Source organism: Dendrobium catenatum, unplaced genomic scaffold (assembly GCF_001605985.2).
Source record: "Dendrobium catenatum unplaced genomic scaffold, ASM160598v2 fragScaff_scaffold_676, whole genome shotgun sequence".
In the NCBI taxonomy this organism is placed as follows: domain Eukaryota; kingdom Viridiplantae; phylum Streptophyta; class Magnoliopsida; order Asparagales; family Orchidaceae; genus Dendrobium; species Dendrobium catenatum.
The window spans coordinates 106803-130299 of NW_021319138.1; the positions used below are offsets into that span (position 1 = coordinate 106803).

Here is a 23497-nt window from a genome sequence, read left to right on the forward strand (position 1 = left end):
TATATATATATATATATATGTATATGAGTAAGTAAATTAATTAATTAATTCATCATTCCATGTATTTCTTTTCATTGAAATAAAAAATTGTGCTAGTAAAAATTTTGAATGCTTGAAATTGTAATAACACTGTGAAAATAGAATTCATGCTTAATGATATAAGCCTTGATACAACATGAAAAATCACCTTGATCAAGCATGAATCTTAACACACATCTTACTTAGAAACTTGCAAAGTTAAATGAGATATTATCTTAACCATGATTTTACGAAACTTATAGTAAAATTGATGAGACAAATCGAACGATACCAAAATTGGTTTAAATAGAGCCCAAATAAGTCTAAATCAATGGCTTGAAGTATATTTGGAAGCTTCAGAATAATAATTGGATGATCAAATGATATCCAAATATAGCATGTTTATAGTCAAATCGAGTGGCTCATTAAGACAAATCTAATGAGCTGAAGACCACTTAATTATGATATCATTAAGGCATTTAAATGCTAAAAGAAAACTATATAATCGAGGGAATCAATATGGGCCATCAAATGGATCACTTTGAATTTGCTATGGATCAACTCTATATTTATATAGCATGTCACTCTCAAGATCTATAAATAGACATCGACTCTCTGCATGAAGGAGACTTTAGGAGGCTTGGATCTTGAGCTAGATATTCAATTGAACTTTGAAGCTTGAAGAATCACAGAACTTTACCCAAGCTTCTCCCCAGCAAACCCATGTTGCTGGACCTCAGCCCGAACATGACCATCGAACCTGCCCTACTACCATCGATAGGTTTCTGCTTGACCTCCATTGTCAGCCGACTACAGTTCTTTTGACCTATGTCACCTATTGATTATGATTTTTAACCTCAATCACCCGCTACTATTCTTCCGACCTCCGTCACCCGACTACTGTACTTCCAACCTCTGTTGCCTGACTATGGTTATTCTGACTTTCGTCGCCTGCCGATTGCGTTCGACACCGTCGCCTGACAATAATTCTTTTTTGATTTATTTTGTAGTAACAAAATATTGTGTTTGAAATATTACTTTTCATCATAATTTTAAAATTTTTGTCTTTATAAAATTATTTTTAGTTTAGTATTTGGATATCCTTCAGTAACATTGAACAGCTTTCAGCTTGTCCAAGGAACCAAAGTGCGACACGTCAAAGACGGCTTTAGAAAAAATCAGAATCACTCCTCATAACCCTACGATTTTCGGGAGCGGAGACTTCTCCGTGCAATTCCATTTTCTTGGCCGACACTGCAGCGTTCGGCGGTGTTGAAAGATCGCAGATCCACCTCTCAAGCGAATCCTCCGCTGCCGAGTTTGATAACCTTTCGTGTTAGAAGTAAGAGGAATCAGAGGAAAGAATGTTTCGGAACCAATACGATACCGATGTGACGACTTGGAGCCCTGCGGGGCGGCTTTTCCAAGTGGAATACGCTATGGAGGCAGTGAAGCAGGGATCGGCTGCGATCGGGCTACGTTCTGCGACGCACATCGTTCTGGCTACTGTGAACAAGGCCACCTCGGAGCTTTCCTCTCACCAGAAGAAAATATTTAAAGTGGATGACCACATCGGCGTCGCTATCGCCGGCCTTACGGCCGATGGTCGCGTCCTCTCCCGCTACCTTCGCAACGAGTGTATCAACCACTCCTTCGTCTACGAATCCCCACTCCCCATCTCCCGCCTCGTCGTCCAGCTCGCCGACAAAGCTCAGGTTTTCTAATTGTCACTGTTAATGTTTTTATTTCTTCAATGTTTTTGTTGTTTAAGTGAAACTGAATTGATCTGTCCCGAAAATTTGATTCTAAAGTGGGATTGTTACTGCTTGATCGTTGATTTGGTGCTTAGGCTTTGGTGATCCACAGGCAAATTAGGCTAGGTATGTGGATCCTTTGTCAAGAGAATATGTTTGTAAAGTGAATCCTGTTTCCTAGTTGTGCTGATCGTCGCTTGCATTTCAGTCTTGAGTAAGGGTAATTAATTTAGAAACTTTAAAGCCGTATTAGGGCGGTGCCATTTGTTTTCAAGTTTTCATGCAATTGAGGATTTTATCCAGTGCCCTGTAAATTATTGGCTATTAGGGATATATTAGATTTGACCTGCCACGAGCTCGTAAGATCTTTTTGGTCAACTTTGATTCTATAATTTAGTAAGTTCCGCAGATTAAGCCATTTTGTTCTTTCCATTGCTCTACAGTCTGGCGCTCAATATATTTCAGTTTGTTTTGTTTTTTAAATATGATGTGGTGGCCGAAATAACACGCTTGATTGATTTTCAGTTGTTTTATTTTGGGAACCATAAAAGTGGAGTGAAAATTCCATGAATTCTTATTGGTGACAAGCAGTCTTCATCCACCACTACTCTGAGCACCAACTAACAACTGCGGCGCCTCTACTCTGATCAAGCATCTTTCTCTTTTTGACTTTATGTAAACTGTCTAGGGTAGTATAGAATATTTACTTCTTTACATTACTGGTGTATTTATATACCTCTACTCACTACAGTAAAATACACAAGTGATTCTACCTAAAATCAAGCCGTCTTCTTCCTTGAGTTTCTTTACTGCGTTGATGATCCTAACGGATCCTTGCTGGTAGTTTCCTCATGGTATCAGAGCCGCTCGCCCAGCGGCTCTCATTCTTGTCCGAAATGGGTGATTCGACACCCGCTTCCACTGCGTCTACTACACCGGCAGTCACTCATGAAAATCAGATAAGCACCGATGCTCTCTAACATCAGGAATGTTATCAATGTCCAACTCCTTCTGGACAACTACCCAACTTGGCATTCGGCCATTCAAAAGCTGTTCACCGCCAATAGTTTCTTTGGTTATCTTGATGGTTCACAACCATGCCCTCCCAAACAGTTGCTCATCGCCGCCGGTCAGCTTACTTTAAATCCTTAGTTTTCTTCTTGGACGCTGGTAGATCAAAACTTGTTCGTTGCCCTGTTTCTACCATCTCGACGTCTATTCTCCCTTATGTGCTGAATCTCGATACCACCGCATCCATTTGGAAGACGCTCGAACAACTATTTTACTCCACAAATCGATCTCGAGTGATTCAGTTGAAAAATGAGTTACACTCATTATCTATGCAAAACAAGACAATGACTGGATACCTTGCCTCTGTGAAAGTTCTCGTCGACAACATAAATGTCGCTGGAGGATCTGTCGACAATGAAGACGTTTTGCATTATATTTTAAATGGTCTACCTCCTACTTATCAATCTTTTAAGACCTTCATTAGATCCTCCCTTCAACCGATCAGTTTGAACAATCTGTATTCCTTGCTTAGAAGTGAAGAAGTCCATCAAACAACTGATGTGGTTAAAGAGCTATGGTTCGCTACAGCACCATCTCCGCCCGATCCCACACTCACTTTGTTTACAAACCGAGGACGCGGCCGTGGCAGATTCAACAACTACAGAGGCCGTGACCGTGGATCTAGTTCAAATCGCAATCCCATACCAAATTGTTTTGATGGCCAATGTCAAATTTGCGGTAAGACCGGTCACTCGGCCATCACCTGTTGGCATAGAGGAAACTTTCAATACAACTCTCCCAATCCCTCTACTGAAGTCGCATTACTAGCCAACAACTCCAATACCGATTCTGCTCCCTGGTACCTCGACAGCGGCGCTACAGCTCATCTTACACCGGACATGTTACCCTTTCAACAACCTTATACTGGTAAGGATCACGTGCTGGTTGGCAATGGTACACCTCTACCCATACAACACTTTGGTAACGGGCTACTACCCACTCCCACTCGTAAGATCACTCTTAATTCCCTCTTTCATGTTCCCAACTTAACTCATCGTCTTCTTTCTATTTCTAAACTTATAAATGACAACCATTGCTATATTATATTTGATAACTCTGTCTTTCATGTTAAGGATCAGACGACCAATCAAACGCTTCTCAGCGGTCCTTGCCAAAATGGCCTCTACCCCATCTCCGTTACCCCAGCTCAAACCACTCCAGTCGGGCCACAACTACTATCAACTCTCCCATCCACAGTTCTCCCACTACTACCTGGCATCGCCGTTTGGGTCATCCCCACTCCAAAGTTCTTCAAACCTTGATTAAGCAGCTTTCTACTACATGTAATTCTCTTCCTAGTGGTTCTTGTAATTCCTGTGAATTAGCAAAAAGTCACAGACTCCCCTTCTCCCCCTCAAACCATGTATCTAGTTCTCTCTTACAACTACTTCATATGGATGTTTGGGGACCTTCCCCGATTCTCTCTTATGATGGCTATCGTTATTACTTATTAATCGTCGACGATTTCACAAGATACTCTTGGCTCTTTCTTCTTAAATTCAAGTCTAGTGTTCCGCTCTTATTAATTCAATTCATTAAATTTATTGAAAACAGTTAAATTCCTCAGTTCGTAATATTAGATTCGATGGCGGAGGTGAATTTGTTAATACTACCTTAAAATCTTTCTTCTCAAATATAGGTATTACACATCAATTAACATGTCCTCATACCCCTCAACAAAACGGCATCGCTGAACGCAAACACCGCCACCTCCTCGACACTGTCTGAATTCTTCTAATAGATGCTCAACTGTCTTCTCACTTCTGGACTGAGGCACTCCATACTGCACTTTACCTTATAAATAGACTTCCTTCCTCTCATAATTCCCACCAATCACCATATGAAGTTCTTTATAACATTCAACCAACATATTACCACATGAGAATATTCGGTTGTCACTGCTACCCTTGGCTTTGCCCCTATACTCTACATAAGCTTTTGCCGCATTCCATTCCCTATCTCTTCTTCGGCTACACCACTCAACAAAAAGGCTATAAATGTTATGATCCCATTACAGGTAAAATTTATGTCTCTCGTCATGTTACATTTGACGAACACAACTTTCCTTCAACTATATCTACTCCGAATACAACACAACATTCTACACCTACTGAAACTATAATTCCTTTTCCTCCTACCAACCCAATTTCTACCACAGAAACTCGAAATTTCCACCAACCTACAATCTCCTCCTCCCCTGTTCAGTCTTCACTTGCTGTCCGTTTTCTTTCCACACCAACAACGTCTTCAAACTCCATACCCACCACTAAATCCAAATTCTCCATCCAGCCCCACCACTTCCCAGTCCAAAATACCACACCATCCAATGATCACAAGGTTTCAAACTGGCTCGCTAAAGCCACGCCAAATTTTGAACCTTACTCCCATCACCGAATCAACCCCTACCTCCTACACCATAGCCTGTAAATCCTCCCATTGACGAAATGCAATGTCTTATGAGTTCAACGCACTACAAGCTCAAGGAACTTGGTCCCTAGTTTCTCCACCTTCTAATCATCAAATAATTGGGTGCAAATAGATTTTCAAAATCAAACGGCTTGCCGATAGCTCCATAGCCCATCACAAAGCTCGCCTAGTGGCCCAGGGATATAAACAAGAATACTGTATAGACTATCTCGAAACGTTCAGTCCTGTTGTCAAATTTCCTACCATTCGCGTCTTTCTTATTGTAGCTCTTCACTACAATTGGCAAGTGTTTCAACTTGATGTTGTTAATGCTTTCCTTCATGGTAACATTGACAAAACCATTTACATGGCTCAACCACCCGGCTTTGCCGACCCTCAATTCCCAAATCATGTCTGTCTCCTTCGCAAGGCAATCTATGGCCTTAAACAATCTCCACGTCTTTGGTTTGCTACTCTAACTAGCTATCTCAGCAGTCAAAACTTTCAAGTTAGCAGCGCCGACCCGTCATTCCTTCTCCTATCTAAAAACAACATCATCGTATACATACTTATCTATGTCAATGACATCCTTATCACCGACAACAACTCATCGTTCATTTCCTCTCTCATCACAAATCTACACAACAAATTTCAAATAAGAAATCTTGGTCATCTTTCTCGTTTTCTCGGCATCGATTTCACTCGTACCTCCACAGGATTTCATCTCACACAAAACTCCTATATCCAAGAGCTCCTCCATATCGCATCCATGACAAACTGTAAACCAATCCAAACACCCCTCCCAAATAAATTCCCCACCGACCCATCCCTCCAACAACCATTTGCTCAACCATCATTATTCCGCCAAATTGTAGGTTCCCTCCAATACTTGTCCTCGGTCAGGCCAGATATTGCTTTTGCATTTAACAAACTTTGTCAACAAATGCATAAACCACTTCTATTACACTACCAGCTGCTCAAACGGGTACTAAGATACCTATGTTGAACAATTGACTATAGTCTTTTTATTCCAAAAATTGAATTTGAGCTAACTACCTTCTCTGACTCGGATTGGACCGGTGATACCGTTGATTGTAAATCGACGACTGGATATTGTATTTTTCTCGGCAAACCACTCATAGCCTGGTCTGTTAAGAAACAAACTACAATTGCTCGGTCATCTATCGAACCAGAATACCATTCCCTTGCTACAATTGCCGCTGACCTCATATGGATTTGCTGACTTTGCCATGATTTTAACATATCCTTACAGCAAACATCCATCTTCTGTGATAATATCTCGGTAATGTCCATTGCCTGCAATCCAATCTTTCATGCCAGGACTAAACATATTAAAATCGATCATCATTATGTCCGGGACATTATTCAAACCAAGCAAATCGCCGTTCAACACATAGCAACTAAGGATCAAATCACAGACATGTTCACAAAGTCTCTCCATGTTTCCAAGTTCCAATCTTTTCGTACCAAGTTGATGGTTGTTCCATCCATCAGCTTGATGGACGGTGACAAGCAGTCTTCATCCACCACTACTCTGAGCACCAACTAACAACCGCGACGCCTCAACTCTAATCAAGCAGCTTTCTCTTTTTGACTTTATGTAACTATCTAGGGTAGTATAGACTTTTAACTTCTTTGCATTACTGGTGTATTTATATACCTCTACTCACTACAGTAAAATACATAAGTGATTCTACCTAAAATCAAGCCGTCTTCTTCCTTGAGTTTCTTTACTGTGTTGATGATCCTAACGGATCCTTGCTGGTAGTTTCCTCAATTAGTCCATACACGTTTAACAGTATTATCAAATTTTAAGTTTTCATATTATGATTCCCCTACCCTATCACAACATATGATTATGGTATTCTACATGTGTTTTACTAAGTTATTGTCTATCTTCATCATGATCATGCTATTTTGTTGTCTTTCATGAACTTTTAGCTCTTGCTTAGGGTTTTGCCAAAACATGATCTACTAAAAAAAACTTACTTCAAAGCTTTCCTATTCTTGTTTTGAAACATAGAACTTCCTATGTACTTTAAGACTGTGAACTTCATCCAAATAGCTCAATGAATCTTTAACATCCTACATTAAGTTAAGCAATTTTGTGGTCAATTTCATACTTAAATAAAAAACCCTTAAATTGTTCAATTTCTTTTCCATCAATGTATTTTGCTAAAATACATTTTTTATTTTGCAGGTATTAATCGATAATTTAGTAAATTCTAAAGGTTTTTTTTTTCATGTATTATGTGTAGTTGCAGAAATATATATAGATCCAAATGATTGTTTCAAGTTTAATGCATTTGAAACACACAATTGTTCTTACTATTGTTTATTTCCAAACTAAACCGGTTATAGAATTAACACTGTTGTGTGCTAAATAATGGCTGCTAAATCTCTCTGTGCACCCCGTATACTTTCCCTACCTTGAATATTGATGATAGATGAAAGCTGGAGCATTGTTGGAGCATTTGCATGCTAGTTTTCTTGGAGTTTTCTATTTTTAACGATTTAGCTAATGGTAGTTGCAACTTTATTTGATCAGCTTATATGTTCTTTCTTAAGATTAATTTTGAAATTTTCCATCTTTTGATTGTTTATGCTGACTTTTAGTTTTAATTAAGGATAAGCATGTTTCCTTATATGGTTATTCTAGTTTCATTTGGTAAAGATCATCATTGCAATTGGTTGCATCATTTTATTCAGATTGTTATTGTATCTTCGGCCTCATTTGTTTCAGCGTTTTTTTTTTCTTTTCAGTTTAGGAAGGAGTTTTTTTTTTTGTCACTGTTTAGATGGGACGTTTCTATAGAAAAGTTTTTTTATAGGAAACTTCATTTTTTTACTGTTTTGAAAAGCTTTTTGATATTTGCTTCTCTGTTATAAAACTCCATTCTCTTTACAATTGTTTCTAAAATTGCCTTTTATAAAAGAAGAGGAAGAACCAAACGAAGCCTTAAGATTGTGGCTTCATGTTTTCCCTTTTGTATTGTGTTTATATAGTATGGTTAAGGGTCAAATTGCTGCCTCAGATTTTGGGTGGAACTCAAGAATCAGGATTGTGCTAAGGGTTATCGTAATAAATGTTAAAAATTCAAAGTTTGCAGGTTTGCACGCAACGTTCATGGAAAAGGCCTTACGGAGTAGGACTCCTCGTTGCTGGCTTGGATGAAACTGGAGCCCATCTCTATTACAATTGCCCAAGTGGAAACTATTTCGAGTACCAAGCTTTCGCCATTGGTTCACGCTCCCAAGCTGCAAAGACCTACTTGGAACGCAGATTTGACAACTTTAATAAATACTCCCGTGAAGAATTGATCAAAGATGGGCTCTTTGCGATCAAGGAGACGCTGCAAGGTGAAAAGCTGACCAGTGCAATCTGCACTGTTGCCATTGTTGGGGTCGGGGAGCCATTTCATATCATCAATCAACAAGCAATCGAGCAAGTTATCCAGTCCCTTGACATTGTGGAAGATGCCCAGGTGGAAGCTGCAGCTGCAGAATCTGCTTCTGAAGAACCAAGTGCAGCTCAAGAACCGGCGGCGCCGGCGCCCATGGATTTGTAGTAAATTTATGATGGTATTGAGGCTTTGCTAGTGACATTTAGGCTTCGTTTGGGGTGGCTTTCTTGCTGTTTCGTAAAATAGCTTTTTAGAACAAAAAATTTAATTTTTATACTAAAAAGTTGTTTTAAAAAGCAGTAAGGAAGCTGTCTGAAATGAGACCTTGGTATCAATTATCTATGATGCTTTAGTTTTATTATCTTTCATCTTGGGAATAGTATTTGGTGTGACTCTTTTTTAAAGGATGGAATCAAAAACTAACTTCATTATTTTCCTTTGGCTATAGTATGGAAATTATGGCAAATTATTACGTCCGGTCACCGGACACCCAATCCAAACGCACCACGTCACCTGAATAGACTGGGTCCCGGTGCATTTTGGTGACGTGACGTGTTTGGATTGGTATCTGGATGAATCCGGACACCGGACGTAATAATTTGCGTGGAAATTATTGATATTTTTTTTCGTGATGGTTTATATTCATAAATGCCTTCATATGGTTGTTTTTTACAGTAAACTGTAGGCGATGATGGCATATATATATTATTTGCCTAGTGAAAATATTTAATGAAATCATCTTGGCTTTTAAGGGAACAAATTACTATTGAGAACGCATAAGCTGCCATTGTTCTGGGACTTGATGCTTTGAATTAACTATTCATATGTATATATAAAATTTCTAAAATGTGCATTCTTTTAATTGACTTGATCAATTAATGTTATAATCTTACAACTAGATTTATTATTACTAAAATTATATAAATTATTTACTCAAATAAAAACCTTTGGACTCTCAATATTGGTCTCCATAATTCAAGTTTTTAACCCTTTCTAGTGTTATTGACAAGAAGAATATCATCAGCAATGTAGGAGTGATTAAAACATAATTATTTTCTCTTTTTCATAGTAAATAAGCTGACTGGTAAGCCAACTCGAACTCGATTAATTAATCAAGCTCTAGTTCAAGCTAGAGGTGGCTCGAGATTTGTTGTAGTCATTTACACCCTTTCATTGATTGGTGATCACTGTAAAACTAATTATTTTATTAATATTTTTCCTTAGAAAAAATTGTCCCTATAAGATAAGATGACACTTGATGATGGTTGAAGAATTAAGATCAAATCATAGAAAAATGTAAAAATTAAAAAAAGAAAAAGAAAAAAATAATAAAGAATAAAAAGATATTCATTTCCACTAGAGCCTTCACTATGAGGCACATAAAGCAATCCATTCACTTCACTTGGGTAAACACAACTTAAACTATCACCTATCATCTCGACTCCCCGTCATGCCTCTAATTGGCTCACCGCCTTCTCGTGAAGGTCGGTGAGGACTTTGTAACATACATTAGAAAGATAGCAGTGTATTCCATTGATAGCATTTTTGTGAAAGGTGGTAGAAGTGGAATTGGAATTGAGATTGGTTAGGAGGTAGGGGCGGATCCAACCATTTTTTAGGGTGGATAAACTCAATACATTCGTCTAGCTATGTCGGTGGGTCTATTGTCGTGTGAGTGAAGAGGCGGAATGAAGCGTCAAGGACTCAAGCGAGAGTTGGGAAAATGCTTTAGATTATGGCAAAAAAAAAAGGAGGAAAAAGGTCAGAACTACCCCTCCCCTTATTCATTTCTATAGTTTGAGGGTGGGCAATTGGAGGCTACGTGGATCCTCCCATGTTTGGAGAGCATCAAGAAAGGAGAGGGCCGTGTAGGCGGCAGAGCGAAGAGAGTTGTTGGTCATAGAGGCGATTTTGTGGAAGAGGTTTTTGTGGTGGCCATCTTCCTCAAGCCAGAGCAAAAAGGCAATGAGATGGAGGGAGTAGGAGGGGTCGATGTAGAGATCAAGGCGAGGCGAGTATAGAGATTGTGCTTGCCGGCATGGAAGGAGTGAATGGCCTTAATAGGCAAGGAGGAGGAGGAGTCCATGGATTGGTGATTAGGATTGATGTAGTGGAAGATATGGAGGAATGAATGGATTTTGTTTTGGGAGGAATGAATGGAAATAAGTTGTGTGTGGTAATGTATTAGGGTTTAGCTTTAGTGCATTGAAGGAAGAAGAATTTCTTCCAAGTTTTGTACTCTTTGAAATGATGGGTATGGAGTGAATGGGAGAGAGGGCATGAATCTAGTTGGCATTTAAATTATATGGACAAAATAAGCAAGATTGAATCATATCAATTCAACATGACTCTCTCTCTACAATAATTATATTATGATATTATGATAAGACAAATATATCAATATAAAATGATATTTGTTCAAAATATGAGGATATTAAATATAACATAACACAATGGTAATTATCGCTGTTTTCGAAAGGCTATGTAAATGTTCTAAAATTCATGCAAAATTTCATCCTATATTGGACTTTTTTTTTCAAAAGAAAATTCCATTGAAATAGGGAAGCATTACAACAACAACCTAAAGAAGCAAGGCTACAGAGAAGATAGTTACAGAGAAAATAAAGACCAATTAATGACAGGCCGGACCACCTGACCACAACATTGAAAAGAGACAATCTAGAAGCAGATGGACTCAGACCGTCGTCTGGTTGTCAGGAATGGGCCATCCAAGGAGTAAAAAGAGCCAAACACAAAGATTCCAAGGACAACATGATCACCAAAATAAAAATACCAAATAAATTGATAAGGAAAAAACCACCAAGGTTGCAACCAAGCATGGCCATCTATGGAGCATGCATAAGAACTACCTCATTATAGTCTAATACCAAAATCATAAAGTGACAGTTAAGGGAGCCAAGCAAATGGACTCCAAAACACAAGACCCAATAGTAGCAAGGGATAAAAAATATTCAGCCCTGCAACCGAAGCCAAAAGAATAAGGAGAAGGCCTATCTCCTAGATTTGCAATGATGCTGTTTTCCACTATGAGAAAAGGGGGGACCCAAAGCCCTAAAGATGTCCAAACCATACGAGTCTTGTATGGCCCAAACTTCACCCTCCAATTCATCCTCCAGATCACACGAAGAGTCCATCAAATCATCCAACCAATCAATTTGCCTCAAACAGGACTCCCTGCTCATGACAAAATCCTTGACTTAAAACATTTGACGAAATAAGCCCCACAAGAACATCAACCAAATCATCACAATCAACACTCCCCCCAATAAAGAGAAGTCTGACCAAAGCATCGTTAACCAAATGATCAACATAAATATTGCCAGCAACCATCGTAGATCCCAGGAGGGGAGGAACAACAACCACAACACTAGGGGCAACCACAACCTCATGTGAACCAAGACACCCATCCAACTGACCCACACCATCTCCAAAATCATCTGCCTCCACCTCCTCAGCTTTAGATACAACCAAGTCATTCAAACCATCATCATACTCACCAGGAGCATTCAACAAAATGCACTTGCTCGGCTTAAAGACCACAATAGGAGAAACTAAAACATCATCTACAATATTCACAATAACAAGTCCCACCACATTAAGCAAAGGAGACACAACAACCATAGTATCATTATCATCAGTTATATCATTAACAACTACCTTCTCATTAAGCGCCACCTCAACCAAACCATTAAGAGGATTCTCAGCCACCTCCACGTCGGGCACCTTAGGAACAAAGGGACGCACATCCATCTTAGGGAACAAAATAGGGAAAATCTTCTTAGAATGACCCAACGTTTTGCAATAAGAGCAATACAATGGGAAAACTTCCATTTCAATATTTTGGATGTATATCATAGATTCAGAGCCAAGCCACACCTGAGAGGCGTAACTTTTCATGACATCCAGTTCCATAAGAATTCAAGCAACATACTGCCTAGTGTTGTTCGAAGTGGCATTGTCTATACGCAAAGACCTACTAAACATAGAGCTCAAACCATGAAGAATGCAAGGTGAAAAGAGATGAGGATGCAAACTGGGAAAAGAGACCCAAATGGGCACAAAAGGCGACTCTACATGAACGTCAAAGAGGGAAGACCACTTAAACAGCTTCATGAAACAGTTGGCAATGAAATACGATCAGTGAGAGAAAATCCTACAGTAATCTAGGTCATTAGCAAGCTTGATAAACACATTTTTAGGATTCAAGATAGTAACAAAAAATGCACCGCAAAGCTTGAGATTGAAGAAAAATTTTTGAATCAAATCTAGAGGCGGGCGACGGCCCGAAAATTTCCCTACCAACGTAAACTCAAAAGGCATGACAAGAGATAATAATTCCTCATCTGAAACGATTAAAGCAGGCAAACCACGATGAGAAGAAACTTTGAGTGGAGGAAAAAATGGCGAATCACCAGATAAAGCATCACGAAATGATTTGGATTTAGCCGTGCCATCAAAAACCCAGGATCCCCTAGCCGATTTGCAGCCATACATACGAAAATCATAGGCAATCAAAGGTTTATGGAAGATAAAATATCGAACACTAGACACCTCGCACAGCCAAAAAATCCTAGACATCGCGCCCCTTAGACCATCCGTCCCAAATATCCTATATTGGACAATTATTTTCATATTATGACATATTTTATATCTAGACATTCTAATATTATATTGTTCGTTTAATGGGCTTATGGGCTGCACAAAATTCGACCCCAATGGGGTGCGTCTAGGGGTGTAAACGAATCGAGTATTTGCCTTATCAAGCCTGGCTCGTTTAATCCTTAATGAGCTCGAGCTAGCTCGAGCTCGATAAGTGGGCTCGAGCTCGACTCGTTTAGGAAATATCAAGCTCGAGCTCGTTTGAAAAGCTCGAGCTCGAGCTCGTTTGAAAACTATGAATCAGTCTCTTGTACTTCAAATAAATACAAGTTGAATCATTTCAACTAGGCGTGGCCCCGTGGTTTTCCACGTAAAAATCTTGGTGTTCTTTTATCTTTTATTTGTGTGTTAGATATTCGTACAACGCTCAGACAAAAATTTCTAACTCTACCGCCGCGTATATTCTAGCCCGCAATAATATTTAATTTAAATATTCCTACCACCCCACCATCCCTCCCACATATTCATTTTGCTTGGCCTCGAAGGAAAGAAAGAAAGAGAAGAGGAAAGGAGAGAGAGAGAGAGAGAGAGAGAGAGAGAGAGAGAGAGGAGAAAAAGTTTCCAGGGCTTTTTCGTCTGTCATTATTTTTCTTGGATGTAAGAAATTATACTCTTACTCTTATTTTTCATGGTTTTGATTTATATGATTTCTATCTCACCTAAATTTATCAAAAACATATTTTTTCTTCATTTACAGATCATTCTCTATGTAATTTTTTTATATGATAAATATAATTCTTATAAATATTTTGAATGTAATATTATTAAATTTTATTGGGTAGATATATAGTTATGATTTTCTGAAATACATAAGTAATGTATAGAATTTCTTGTATTTTATAGATTATTGTATTTCATCCTTAAATTTGAACTGCATATACGAAATAATACAATTGATATGAAATAAATGTGGCATTTATATGTGGATGCGTAAAATTAAAATATTCAATGAATAGAAATATAATTATATATATTTGGAACTTGTTAAATATGTAAATATTCAATGAAAAGAAATATAATTATATTTTTTTACTTATATTGCATCTTGTGAGCTCTGGTTGATGCTTAAAAGTTAAAAGATAGAAAAATGTGTAATTCTCTAATTTAGATATTGGGGCATCAAAGAACATTTAGTTAATCATATGGCGTTTTTTTATATCTTGTTCTATCTTGTCATAGCATAGTCATGTGTCAGTCTGTCATATGATTCTTATAAAAGTCATTGATCCTACCCATTACCATATCTTGTCCAATTATAACTCTCTATATTGTATCTTGCATCTTATATTGGATTTACACTAAAACACATAATTTAAAGGAAGAACCATCGGCCCACCCACCTATACAGAGTATCTTACTCCAACCCACACACCCATGTTATATCTTACATGCAACATATAATATATCATGTGTATCTTATATAATTTAGCATGTAAATCATTTTAACATAATGTTATCAATATGTATTTCCTACCAATATACTTGCTATAATATAAATGCTATTTTAGGTGAATTATATCACATGCATGTCACATCAATCCTGATGAGATAAATGTATCATATCAAAATGTACAAAATAATCAGATTTATCATATATAAAAAGTTATGCGGTGAAAGTTCATTAAATCAGAATATAATGCATTTTAATAAGATTTATGAGGGGAAAAAAATTAAAACTCAAAATCATCAAAAAAATAAAAAATTGATGTACCTATCACGATTAGAGAAATTTTCACAACTGAGAGTATGGACATAAATGGCATCAAGTAGTTTTCTCTCTCTTCTATCTTTTATCCTTTCCCCTTTCTCTCCACTCTTCTATTTACTCCTTCCCGACAAAAGAACCGAATGGAATAATTGAGAAGGTATGGATTAAGGTATGGATGGGGTACTGGATTAGGATATTAAAAAAATGATAAAAATAAAAACTCAAACCCAACACTGTAGCGCTTCAGACTGCAACATCGTAATGCTCCCCCTGAACATGTCAAACCCAAGAAGCTGGCATTGCAGTACCCAACTCCAACGCCGTTGTATCCGCATGACTAGAACTGAAAATATAGAGAATCAACACCGTTGCCCTATGTGCTCCTACATAGATTTACATGCATGCAAGAATTTTCTTAAGTATCATCTGCAAGTTATTAATGATTCTTTAATCATCCTCAAATTGAGGCAATTATATCTTATGTAATGATATAATGACCATTTTCTTTGGATCAAAAGGCTAAAAATGCATTGAAATGATTTGGATCTTCTTGACTTTAATCTTTCATTCATTAGGATGAAATATAACTGCTCGTGGATAGAGTTTAGGCAACAATAAGAGCCACAGGACTTAGTATCTTAATAAATGAAGCGAATTCTCAATTTGATAAAGATTTAAGTAGTATAAAGGGATTACATATAGGACAATAAATAATGCAACACAATCTTGATTGTGTGATTCTAAAACCCTAACTTTGTGGCCCATAAGCAGGAGCGGAGCCAGAAATTTTTATTAACGGGCACAAATTAAAGATTTTAAAATTATTCTAAATTTATATTTAAAATTTTAATAAGTAAAATAACTAGAAAAAAATTATGTATTGCAATTTAAAAAAAAAAAAATTGAACTACTACCCAAAGTTCATTTTCTACATTTTCTTTTTGCTAATTTTAAACATATTTTCATATTCAAATAACTTTAAGAAATTAGATTATATCATAAAAATTAAAACTTTAAATTTACGAAATGGTTGGATCTAACAGACGATTCTTTATAATTTTCATGACTGAGAATGCATGTTCAATCATTGTTGTAGCAATTGATAGAATATAATAGAACAATTATACTTACATTTAAATGAAAAATAACTTACTTTAGTAGGCTTTGAGATCCTCTTCTCAGCAATATATATAATTATAATTTATTAAATTTTCTTCTCTAGCCTTCCTATCAATTAAAAAAATTAATATAAAATGTAACTAGAATCAATTCTATAATATTTTTCATTTGTATAAGATTTTTAAATGTTTTTATTATATTTTGTAAAGTAAAAATCTAACAATACGGTATGCATCCCTACACCCAAAACAAATAACTTTAAATTTCTTTTTCAGAAAAGAACAAAAAAGTGATAGAAAGAGAGACTCAAAAAACAGCCGCAACGAAAGGAATTTAGGATAAAGCTAATTCACCTAATTCTATTTCAACCTTTTATATCAAATGTATTACCTAATTTAAAAAAATAAATCATTTGTCAGAAAGCCCCCAGTGCCCCCACCCTGACTCCGCCAGTGCCCATAAGTCATTTTTTTACCTTCAAACATCAAGAGGTTCCAAATTTTGGAGATGATTTCTCACTCAACCCTTAATCCAATTTTTTATCTTAGTTTGTGGGAGTAACCAATAAGTTAGCAAAATACTAGATTGTACTCTTTATGTGCTATAAATGCTTTTACCATAGGATGTTTTGAATAATATTTGTAAAATATTTGTCGCATGATATTCTGAGATGAGTGATGCATATTATTATAAATGTTATACTATGAGAAAATGGCATGCTCTAAAGCAAGAACTTGTGGTTGGTTGCGCCATAATAACCAAGCTCCAAATAGGGGTGTGAACAAGTCAAGTCGAGCTTAACTTGTCGTCCAAACTGCGAGCACGAACTTTACTCGAGCTCAAATGGATTGCTTGAGCTCGGCTCGTGGCGATGGATGCAAGCTCACGAGCCCACTTGCGAGGGGTAAGGCTAACGTTCAATTTCGCTTCCGGTTCAGATTTCGGCTTCCACGTCCGCAATTTCACATGATTTCGTGTTTGATCTTTCACTTTCGTGCTTGCACTTCCGCTCCTGTGCGCTTGCTTTTGTGAATGTGATTCTGCTTCCACGCCTGTGATTCCGCCTTTTGTTCCCACTTCCACTCTTGTGATTCCGCCTTTTGCTACCACTTCCACGCCCGCGGTTCTCCCTTTCGACTTCCGTGTTGACAGTTATTCTTCCAGACTCGAGCCGCTCGACAAGTCAATGAGTCGAGCAATGACTCAATCGAACTCGAGCTCAATTACCCAACGAGCTCATAAATCTGCTCGAGCTCGACCTCTAAACTCAATAAGTTTGGCTAGTGAGCTTGTTATTGAGTCGAGCTCGAGCAAACTCGTGAGTCAACTTAACTCGTTTGCACCCCTAAATCCAAATGACATCCCTCTGAAAGTTTTTGTTAGTTTGCCCCAATTATTCACTAATTACATTAATATAATGTCAATATTATAACACAATGATAAACCCAAATAAATTGAACCCATAGGTTTCACTCATTTTTTTTAATATAAAGCTTAAAAATAGAAAGCTACAAATTTAGGTCATTTGGGGTAACTTTAGATTTTTTTTTTATATACTAAAAAATTGATTTCAAAAGCAACAATAAATTAGTCCCAAACAAATCTTAAATGGGTCAAAAAGGTACTGTTATGCTCTTAAAAAAAGTTATATTAACTTCCCTATTATATTATTATCATTATCATTAATTATTATGATTATTTCTATTAAAATAACCATTGCCATGTTGTTCTCTATTTTAGCGCAAATATAGCCTTATGATAAGGGCAAATTATTGCATCAAGTCACCGAACACGTTCGGTTCTCTCTGTCTACAGTAAAGCGCAGGTCATTGTAGCAGCGGCTACAGTGACCTGCGCTTTACTGTAGACAGAGAGGATCCAAACGGATCCTCTCTGTTCGGTGACATGATGCAATAATTTGCCTATGATAAGTGTGATGTAAGTGATTGCAATGTATCAAAATACTTAATATGTTTTATGGAATTTAATAAATATTAAAGTGATATAGAAATGGAAAAAAATTAAATTACTCCATTCATTATATTAGAGATGGTTTAAATTATGTGCCATTTTAATTTTATATTAGGAGTAAATATTATATATATATGCCACATTAACATTACTAGGTACATATTATCAACATTAATAATTTTTTATATTAATTCATATCTAAATACATATTTGACGTGTAATTTTAAAATTTAATTGATATTTAAAATAAAATAAAATTTAGATATTAATTTATAATTACATAAAACTTCTGAATATGCATGAAAATTCGTTATATTATTCATACTTTTTAATACAATTATTAATTCAATAATTTATATTATTTTAATTAAAATCATTTTCTTAGAAAAAAAATGCACCACGACCGATTGTGAATTTAAAAACACAATAAAAAGGTCAGAAGACTCAGAACAGCACGCCGAAAGATAAATAAATATTAGAGACATATGGAGAGGAGAGAGATAGAGCCAGAGAAAGAAGGACAAATGGGAAATTTTTAGTTAGAGATGACCAATTTTCAGAATAATTTTTAAAATATGTTATGTAAAGCTTTTTTTTTTTTTTTTTGAAAAAAAAAACTTAACATTTAAAAATGATGATACGTAAAATTAATAAAAATAAATTACATAATCAATTGATTCAACTTTCAGCTGAATTTTTTCAATATAAATATTTCTAACATTTTAAATATTTTTGCCAATGAAATTTTAATTTTAGCATATATAATAAACATAAATTAAATAAAAATAATGACGAATGACTAGAGTTTAAGGCTTTATTTGGGACTGACTTTTCTACAGCTTCTTAAAATAATTTTTTAATATAAAATTTTTTATTTTTGTATTAAAAAATTATCTTAAGAAGCAGTAAGAAAGTTATTCTAAACCAAGCTTAAGGCTTCATTAGGAACAATTTTTTATTGCTTTCTAAAAATATTTTTTAGTACAAAATTTTTTAATTTTTGAACTAAAAATTTACTTTAAAAAGCAATAAAAAAATTATCTCAAACGAAGCCTAAGACTTCTAATGAGATTTCTATGAAGACTTCTGATCAAATTTTATTTCTTTTCAGAAAGATAGAGAGAGGTTAGGCTACTTGATTTGATTAAAGAACAAGAAGGTCCAATAAGAAAGAACAGATCAATTGCCCCTTTCACCATCACAGGCAGTAATGGACGGTCCAGATCGATGATCAGAGCACATGAAGTGGGACCAACGGACAACAAATTGAATTCATAATAGTCTCCAACTTGGACTGATTCAAATAGATAATAACAACGAGAGCTTAAAAAATAATCACCATTTTTGGAGTTATCAAGAAACTAATCCTTCTCCAATGTCCTCTGATTTCTCTGCTTTTGCGTCCATAGAGATGAGTGAATAAGGCCAAGCAGCTGCCTGTCAATTAATTTAAAAAAAAAGGGTGTATTAATATAAATTCTTAAATAAAAAAATAATGTAAATTAATACAATCTTGATTTAATAATAAGAAAAGTTCCAATGGCAGAATCACAAGAAAGGAGAAGGAAGTACCAACCAATCTATGTGGCTAGGAATTGAAATTCTGACCAAAAAATAAACAAAATAGAGAAAAAAATTATTGTGATTTGTATGTCTCCCCTTATCTAGGGCTGTCAAAATTGAGTCACGGGTTGGGTTCGGGTCCAAACCGATATTGATGCGACACTTTTTGACCCGACTCGTTTTTGAAAACACGCTGCTTTTTCATACCCAAACCCGACATGCTTCTTGTTCCAGACAACCCGACCCTTAAATATGTCGCAGGCTAGCCTCTGTTCACACACTTATTCATCCAAATCCCGTAAATCTTCCACGGCAACGACAGGCTGGCCTCTGTTTGTGCACTTATTCAGCCAAATCCCATAAATCTTCCATGGCAGCGGTGGGCTGGCACGGTTACACGCAGTCATTCCGGGTTAAATATTCTCGAGTTTCTGGGTCAACTTGAATCCGACCCGCTTTTTGAAACAAGTCGATTTGTTGAACCTGAACCTAACAAATTTTACAAACACGTTGACCCTAATACAAATGAGTGAAATGGAATTGACATCAAATTCCTTTACCAATTTTATTTTATTTTGTTTTCATTTCCTTTATTAAAGAGATGTTGAAATGAAGAAGAATAAATCAATTACATTTAAAAAAAAATCATCATTAAATGATTGAAGACAATAAAAATAAAAACTATTATAAACAAGAAAATCATGTGTACACAACTAAACATTATATTATTTAGAATATACAGTACATTTTACGTTTTTTTCTTAGTGGTGAGCATGTTGCATTAGCACCTATATCACGAGAGAAAAAGGAATCCAAAGCCCCAAACAACTAAAGCAAAGTACCTAACAAGAGAGAAAAGAGGGCAACTTGTCATTTATTCCTTAGGCAGAATATCAAATATCTTACTTTGGTTTAATTTTTATGCCATTAATCATTAAAACAAAGAATATTTTGTCATAACTTAGAAAATTATATAAAAAAAAATATTAAGCCTAACTACATGAATAATTTAGGAATTACAGTAATAAATTTAGTATATATAATGCAAAATAATTTATAAATAATACAATAAAAATTATTTAATAAATAACTGTTTTCATTTTTTTAAAATTTAAATGCAATTAAAATTCAAAACAAATCTAGAATAAGAATTATAAATTATAGTATCAAAAATAAAATTATATATATATATAATCCTTTTTTTGCCAAGTTAATTACCAAAATACCCTTTCTTTTAAAAAATTTCAAAATGAAATAAATATATTATTTAACTAATTTTTAAGAAAAATAAAAAAGTAGGCAGAGAAAGGGACCCTACAAAAAAAAACTAAAGCAAGCTTTTAGAACCTCACAGGGAAAGCTGAACAACAGCCTGGTAGATCCCTTTTCAATCAAGTCTCATAACTCAAACAGAATAACACCTACAACCACAAAGATCAACACAGTAGAAAACCTCCAATTCTAACAAGAAAAAATTACACAACAAATCATGTAACAAATTTGTAGCACAGTTCAAGGATTTAGATTTGCAGAAGGAAATCCAAAAGCCAAATTGATAAGAAAGATCTGAAACATAACTGAGAATGGAAAAAAAGGAAGTGAATAGTGAATCTAGACCTTAGATCTTGATGATTTTAGCGGCTCTGACGACCGGGTTGGCCTTGGAGATCTCCTCCCTGCCGGCAGCTTTGTAGTCGAAGGAGCAGTCGTGTGTTTCGGAGTACCGATGGCGGGAGCAAAAGAGCTCGCCGCAGCGGCACCGGAATCCGGTGAGGCCGACTTTTTTACAGCAGGAAGAGCATCGGTTGACCAGGCGAATGGAAGGTTGAGATTCGCCGACAAGCTTGGAGGACAGTATGTCTAGTTGTTGAGCTGTGGTTGTTTTCGGCTGGTTTAGGAAAAGAGGAGGAGGTGAAAGAGAGGGAGGAGAGGAGGGAGCAGGAGGAGGAGAAGAGGAAGGAGGAGGAGGAGGAGGATGAGGAGAAGAAGGGGGTTTGAGAACTTCAGCTTCTTCTTTGTCTAGGTTGCAACTTTCCTGAGCCATTTTCTGCGGCGATTCAGCAGAGAATCGCAGCAAGGAGCTGAACTTCTAAAAAGAAAATAGATCGCGAAAACGGCCAAGAATCACCAAAAAATAATAATAAATATAGGATCAAAGAACCGAGAGAATCGAGGTTTTTTCTCAACGGATTCGAAAAAACTGTAGGAACTTTACTCGGCGAAGAGATCTGTAGTCACCGCAAGATCTGATTTCAAAAGTATATAGGGGAGAAAAATCGAAGCTATGAACTAGATTCAATCACAGGAAATCGAATCCCACAAGTAAACGATACAATTCAAAGCCGATCGAACGAAGAAGAAGTAAACATCTCGTAAGAGGGGAAATCAATCGACAAGGAAATGGGGAAAGCATGGGATTTTAAGAGGTGGAAAGAGAGAGAAATAATATCGGTGATTAAAAAAAGTTGAAAATCGAGCATTCATAGCCAATTGTTCTTTTCTTTTCCTTTTGAATGAGCAATAAATTATAAAGGGGGATATCTATACAAATAAAATTCAAAAAAAAAAAATTTATTCATATATTCAACCTCTAAAATTTACTCATATAATAATTAAAATTTTAAATTTCAACAAAAATATTATTAACCTCCAAATATCGTTTAGACACAATCTCACATACCCACACATTATTGTTCCTATTTACTTTGCTACCTTCACAAATTGTTGATCTTGCTGCTTTCGTCGCACCGTGTCTGTGTAAGTTTGCCTAGAATTTGCTAAAATGGATGATCCACATCACTAACATAGGGACGAAAGTCACATTAAGATTTTGTTTGGGACAACTTTTTTATTACTTCTTAAAACAGTTTTTTAGTATGAACATTACAAATTTTATACTAAAAAATTATTTTAAGAAACAGTGCGAAAGTTGTCCCAAACGAAGCTTAAAACGTTTTAGAGTAAGACATTGCAATCAGCCATAAGAAATGACGACAAAGCTCACTAAGGCTTCGTTTGGGACTGCTTTCTTACTGATTCTTAAAGCAGCTTTCTAGTACAAAATTTTTAATTTTTGTACTTGAAAGCTACTTTAAGAAGCAGGACGAAAGTCGTCCCAAACGAAGCCTAAAATAACATTATAAAAGCAGAAAATAATGTTTTGATGGAGCTTGTGAGGAATTGCTAATGCGGTAAAGAAGGTGATAGATTAGGTAAACAATGAAGTTTGGATGTTAAATATATAAATTAGAAGATTTTGAGTGTTATATATGTAAATTCTCATTTTAAATATGTATCTAAATCCTCATGTTAAATAAATTTTTAATAATAAATAAGAAATAGTAAAATATGTGCTTCAAATATTTGATATTAAAAAGAATTCTTTAATCAATAAGTCATAATTTTTGTATTAAGAAAATAATTTTCTTCTCTAACTTTAGTTCATTGAACTTTTCACAATTTATTGGGGCTTTACATAGGAAAATTGTGTCATATTTATGCTTTGTAATTCTCGACTTTGTTCTAATTACTATTTAACCTCAAATAAACTCCGCAGTCAAAAGTAGGGTTATTTTAGGAATGGAACTTTTTTACATATTTTATTAATAGAATAAAATAAAATAGTCCGCCTATTTATCTAATTTTTAAACATTATTTTACATATAAAGTCAAATTTAAAATTGTATAAAATTATTTTTGAGAATACAGATTTATATTAAAATTTTAAATAATATGGAAATATTTTTTAATTTAATATATTTATTTTATTAATTGCTAGCTAT

The 23497-nt window shown here is 35.7% G+C and overlaps 2 protein-coding genes across 2 annotated transcripts; one reads left to right on the plus strand and one right to left on the minus strand.

Annotated features, from left to right (window-relative positions):
- The first annotated feature begins 1211 nt into the window (after positions 1-1211).
- On the plus strand, positions 1212-9107 carry LOC110112281 (proteasome subunit alpha type-1-A-like). Its single transcript, XM_020844450.2, has 2 exons — positions 1212-1733; positions 8381-9107. The coding sequence occupies exons 1-2, from the start codon at positions 1383-1385 to the stop codon at positions 8837-8839; spliced, it is 810 nt and encodes a 269-aa protein (XP_020700109.1). The 5' UTR covers positions 1212-1382; the 3' UTR covers positions 8840-9107.
- Positions 9108-19278: 10171 nt separating this feature from the next.
- Positions 19279-22226, minus strand: LOC110112279 (zinc finger AN1 domain-containing stress-associated protein 15-like). The gene is made up of 2 exons (XM_020844448.2): positions 21333-22226; positions 19279-19589 (listed from the first exon to the last, which is right to left on the minus strand). Exon 1 carries the CDS (start codon positions 21757-21759, stop codon positions 21334-21336), a length of 426 nt encoding a protein of 141 aa, XP_020700107.1. The 5' UTR covers positions 21760-22226; the 3' UTR covers positions 19279-19589; position 21333.
- Positions 22227-23497: the final 1271 nt, after the last annotated feature.

Excerpts from the sequence above, each read along its gene's own strand:
- LOC110112281 (XM_020844450.2), top strand. The coding sequence starts at position 1,383 with ATGTTTCGGAACCAATACGATACCGATGTGACGACTTGGAGCCCTGCG. Across the intron at positions 1,734-8,380 it reads AGCTCGCCGACAAAGCTCAG|GTTTGCACGCAACGTTCATG; the intron begins GTTTTCTAATTG and ends CAAAGTTTGCAG.
- LOC110112279 (XM_020844448.2), bottom strand. The coding sequence starts at position 21,759 with ATGGCTCAGGAAAGTTGCAACCTAGACAAAGAAGAAGCTGAAGTTCTC.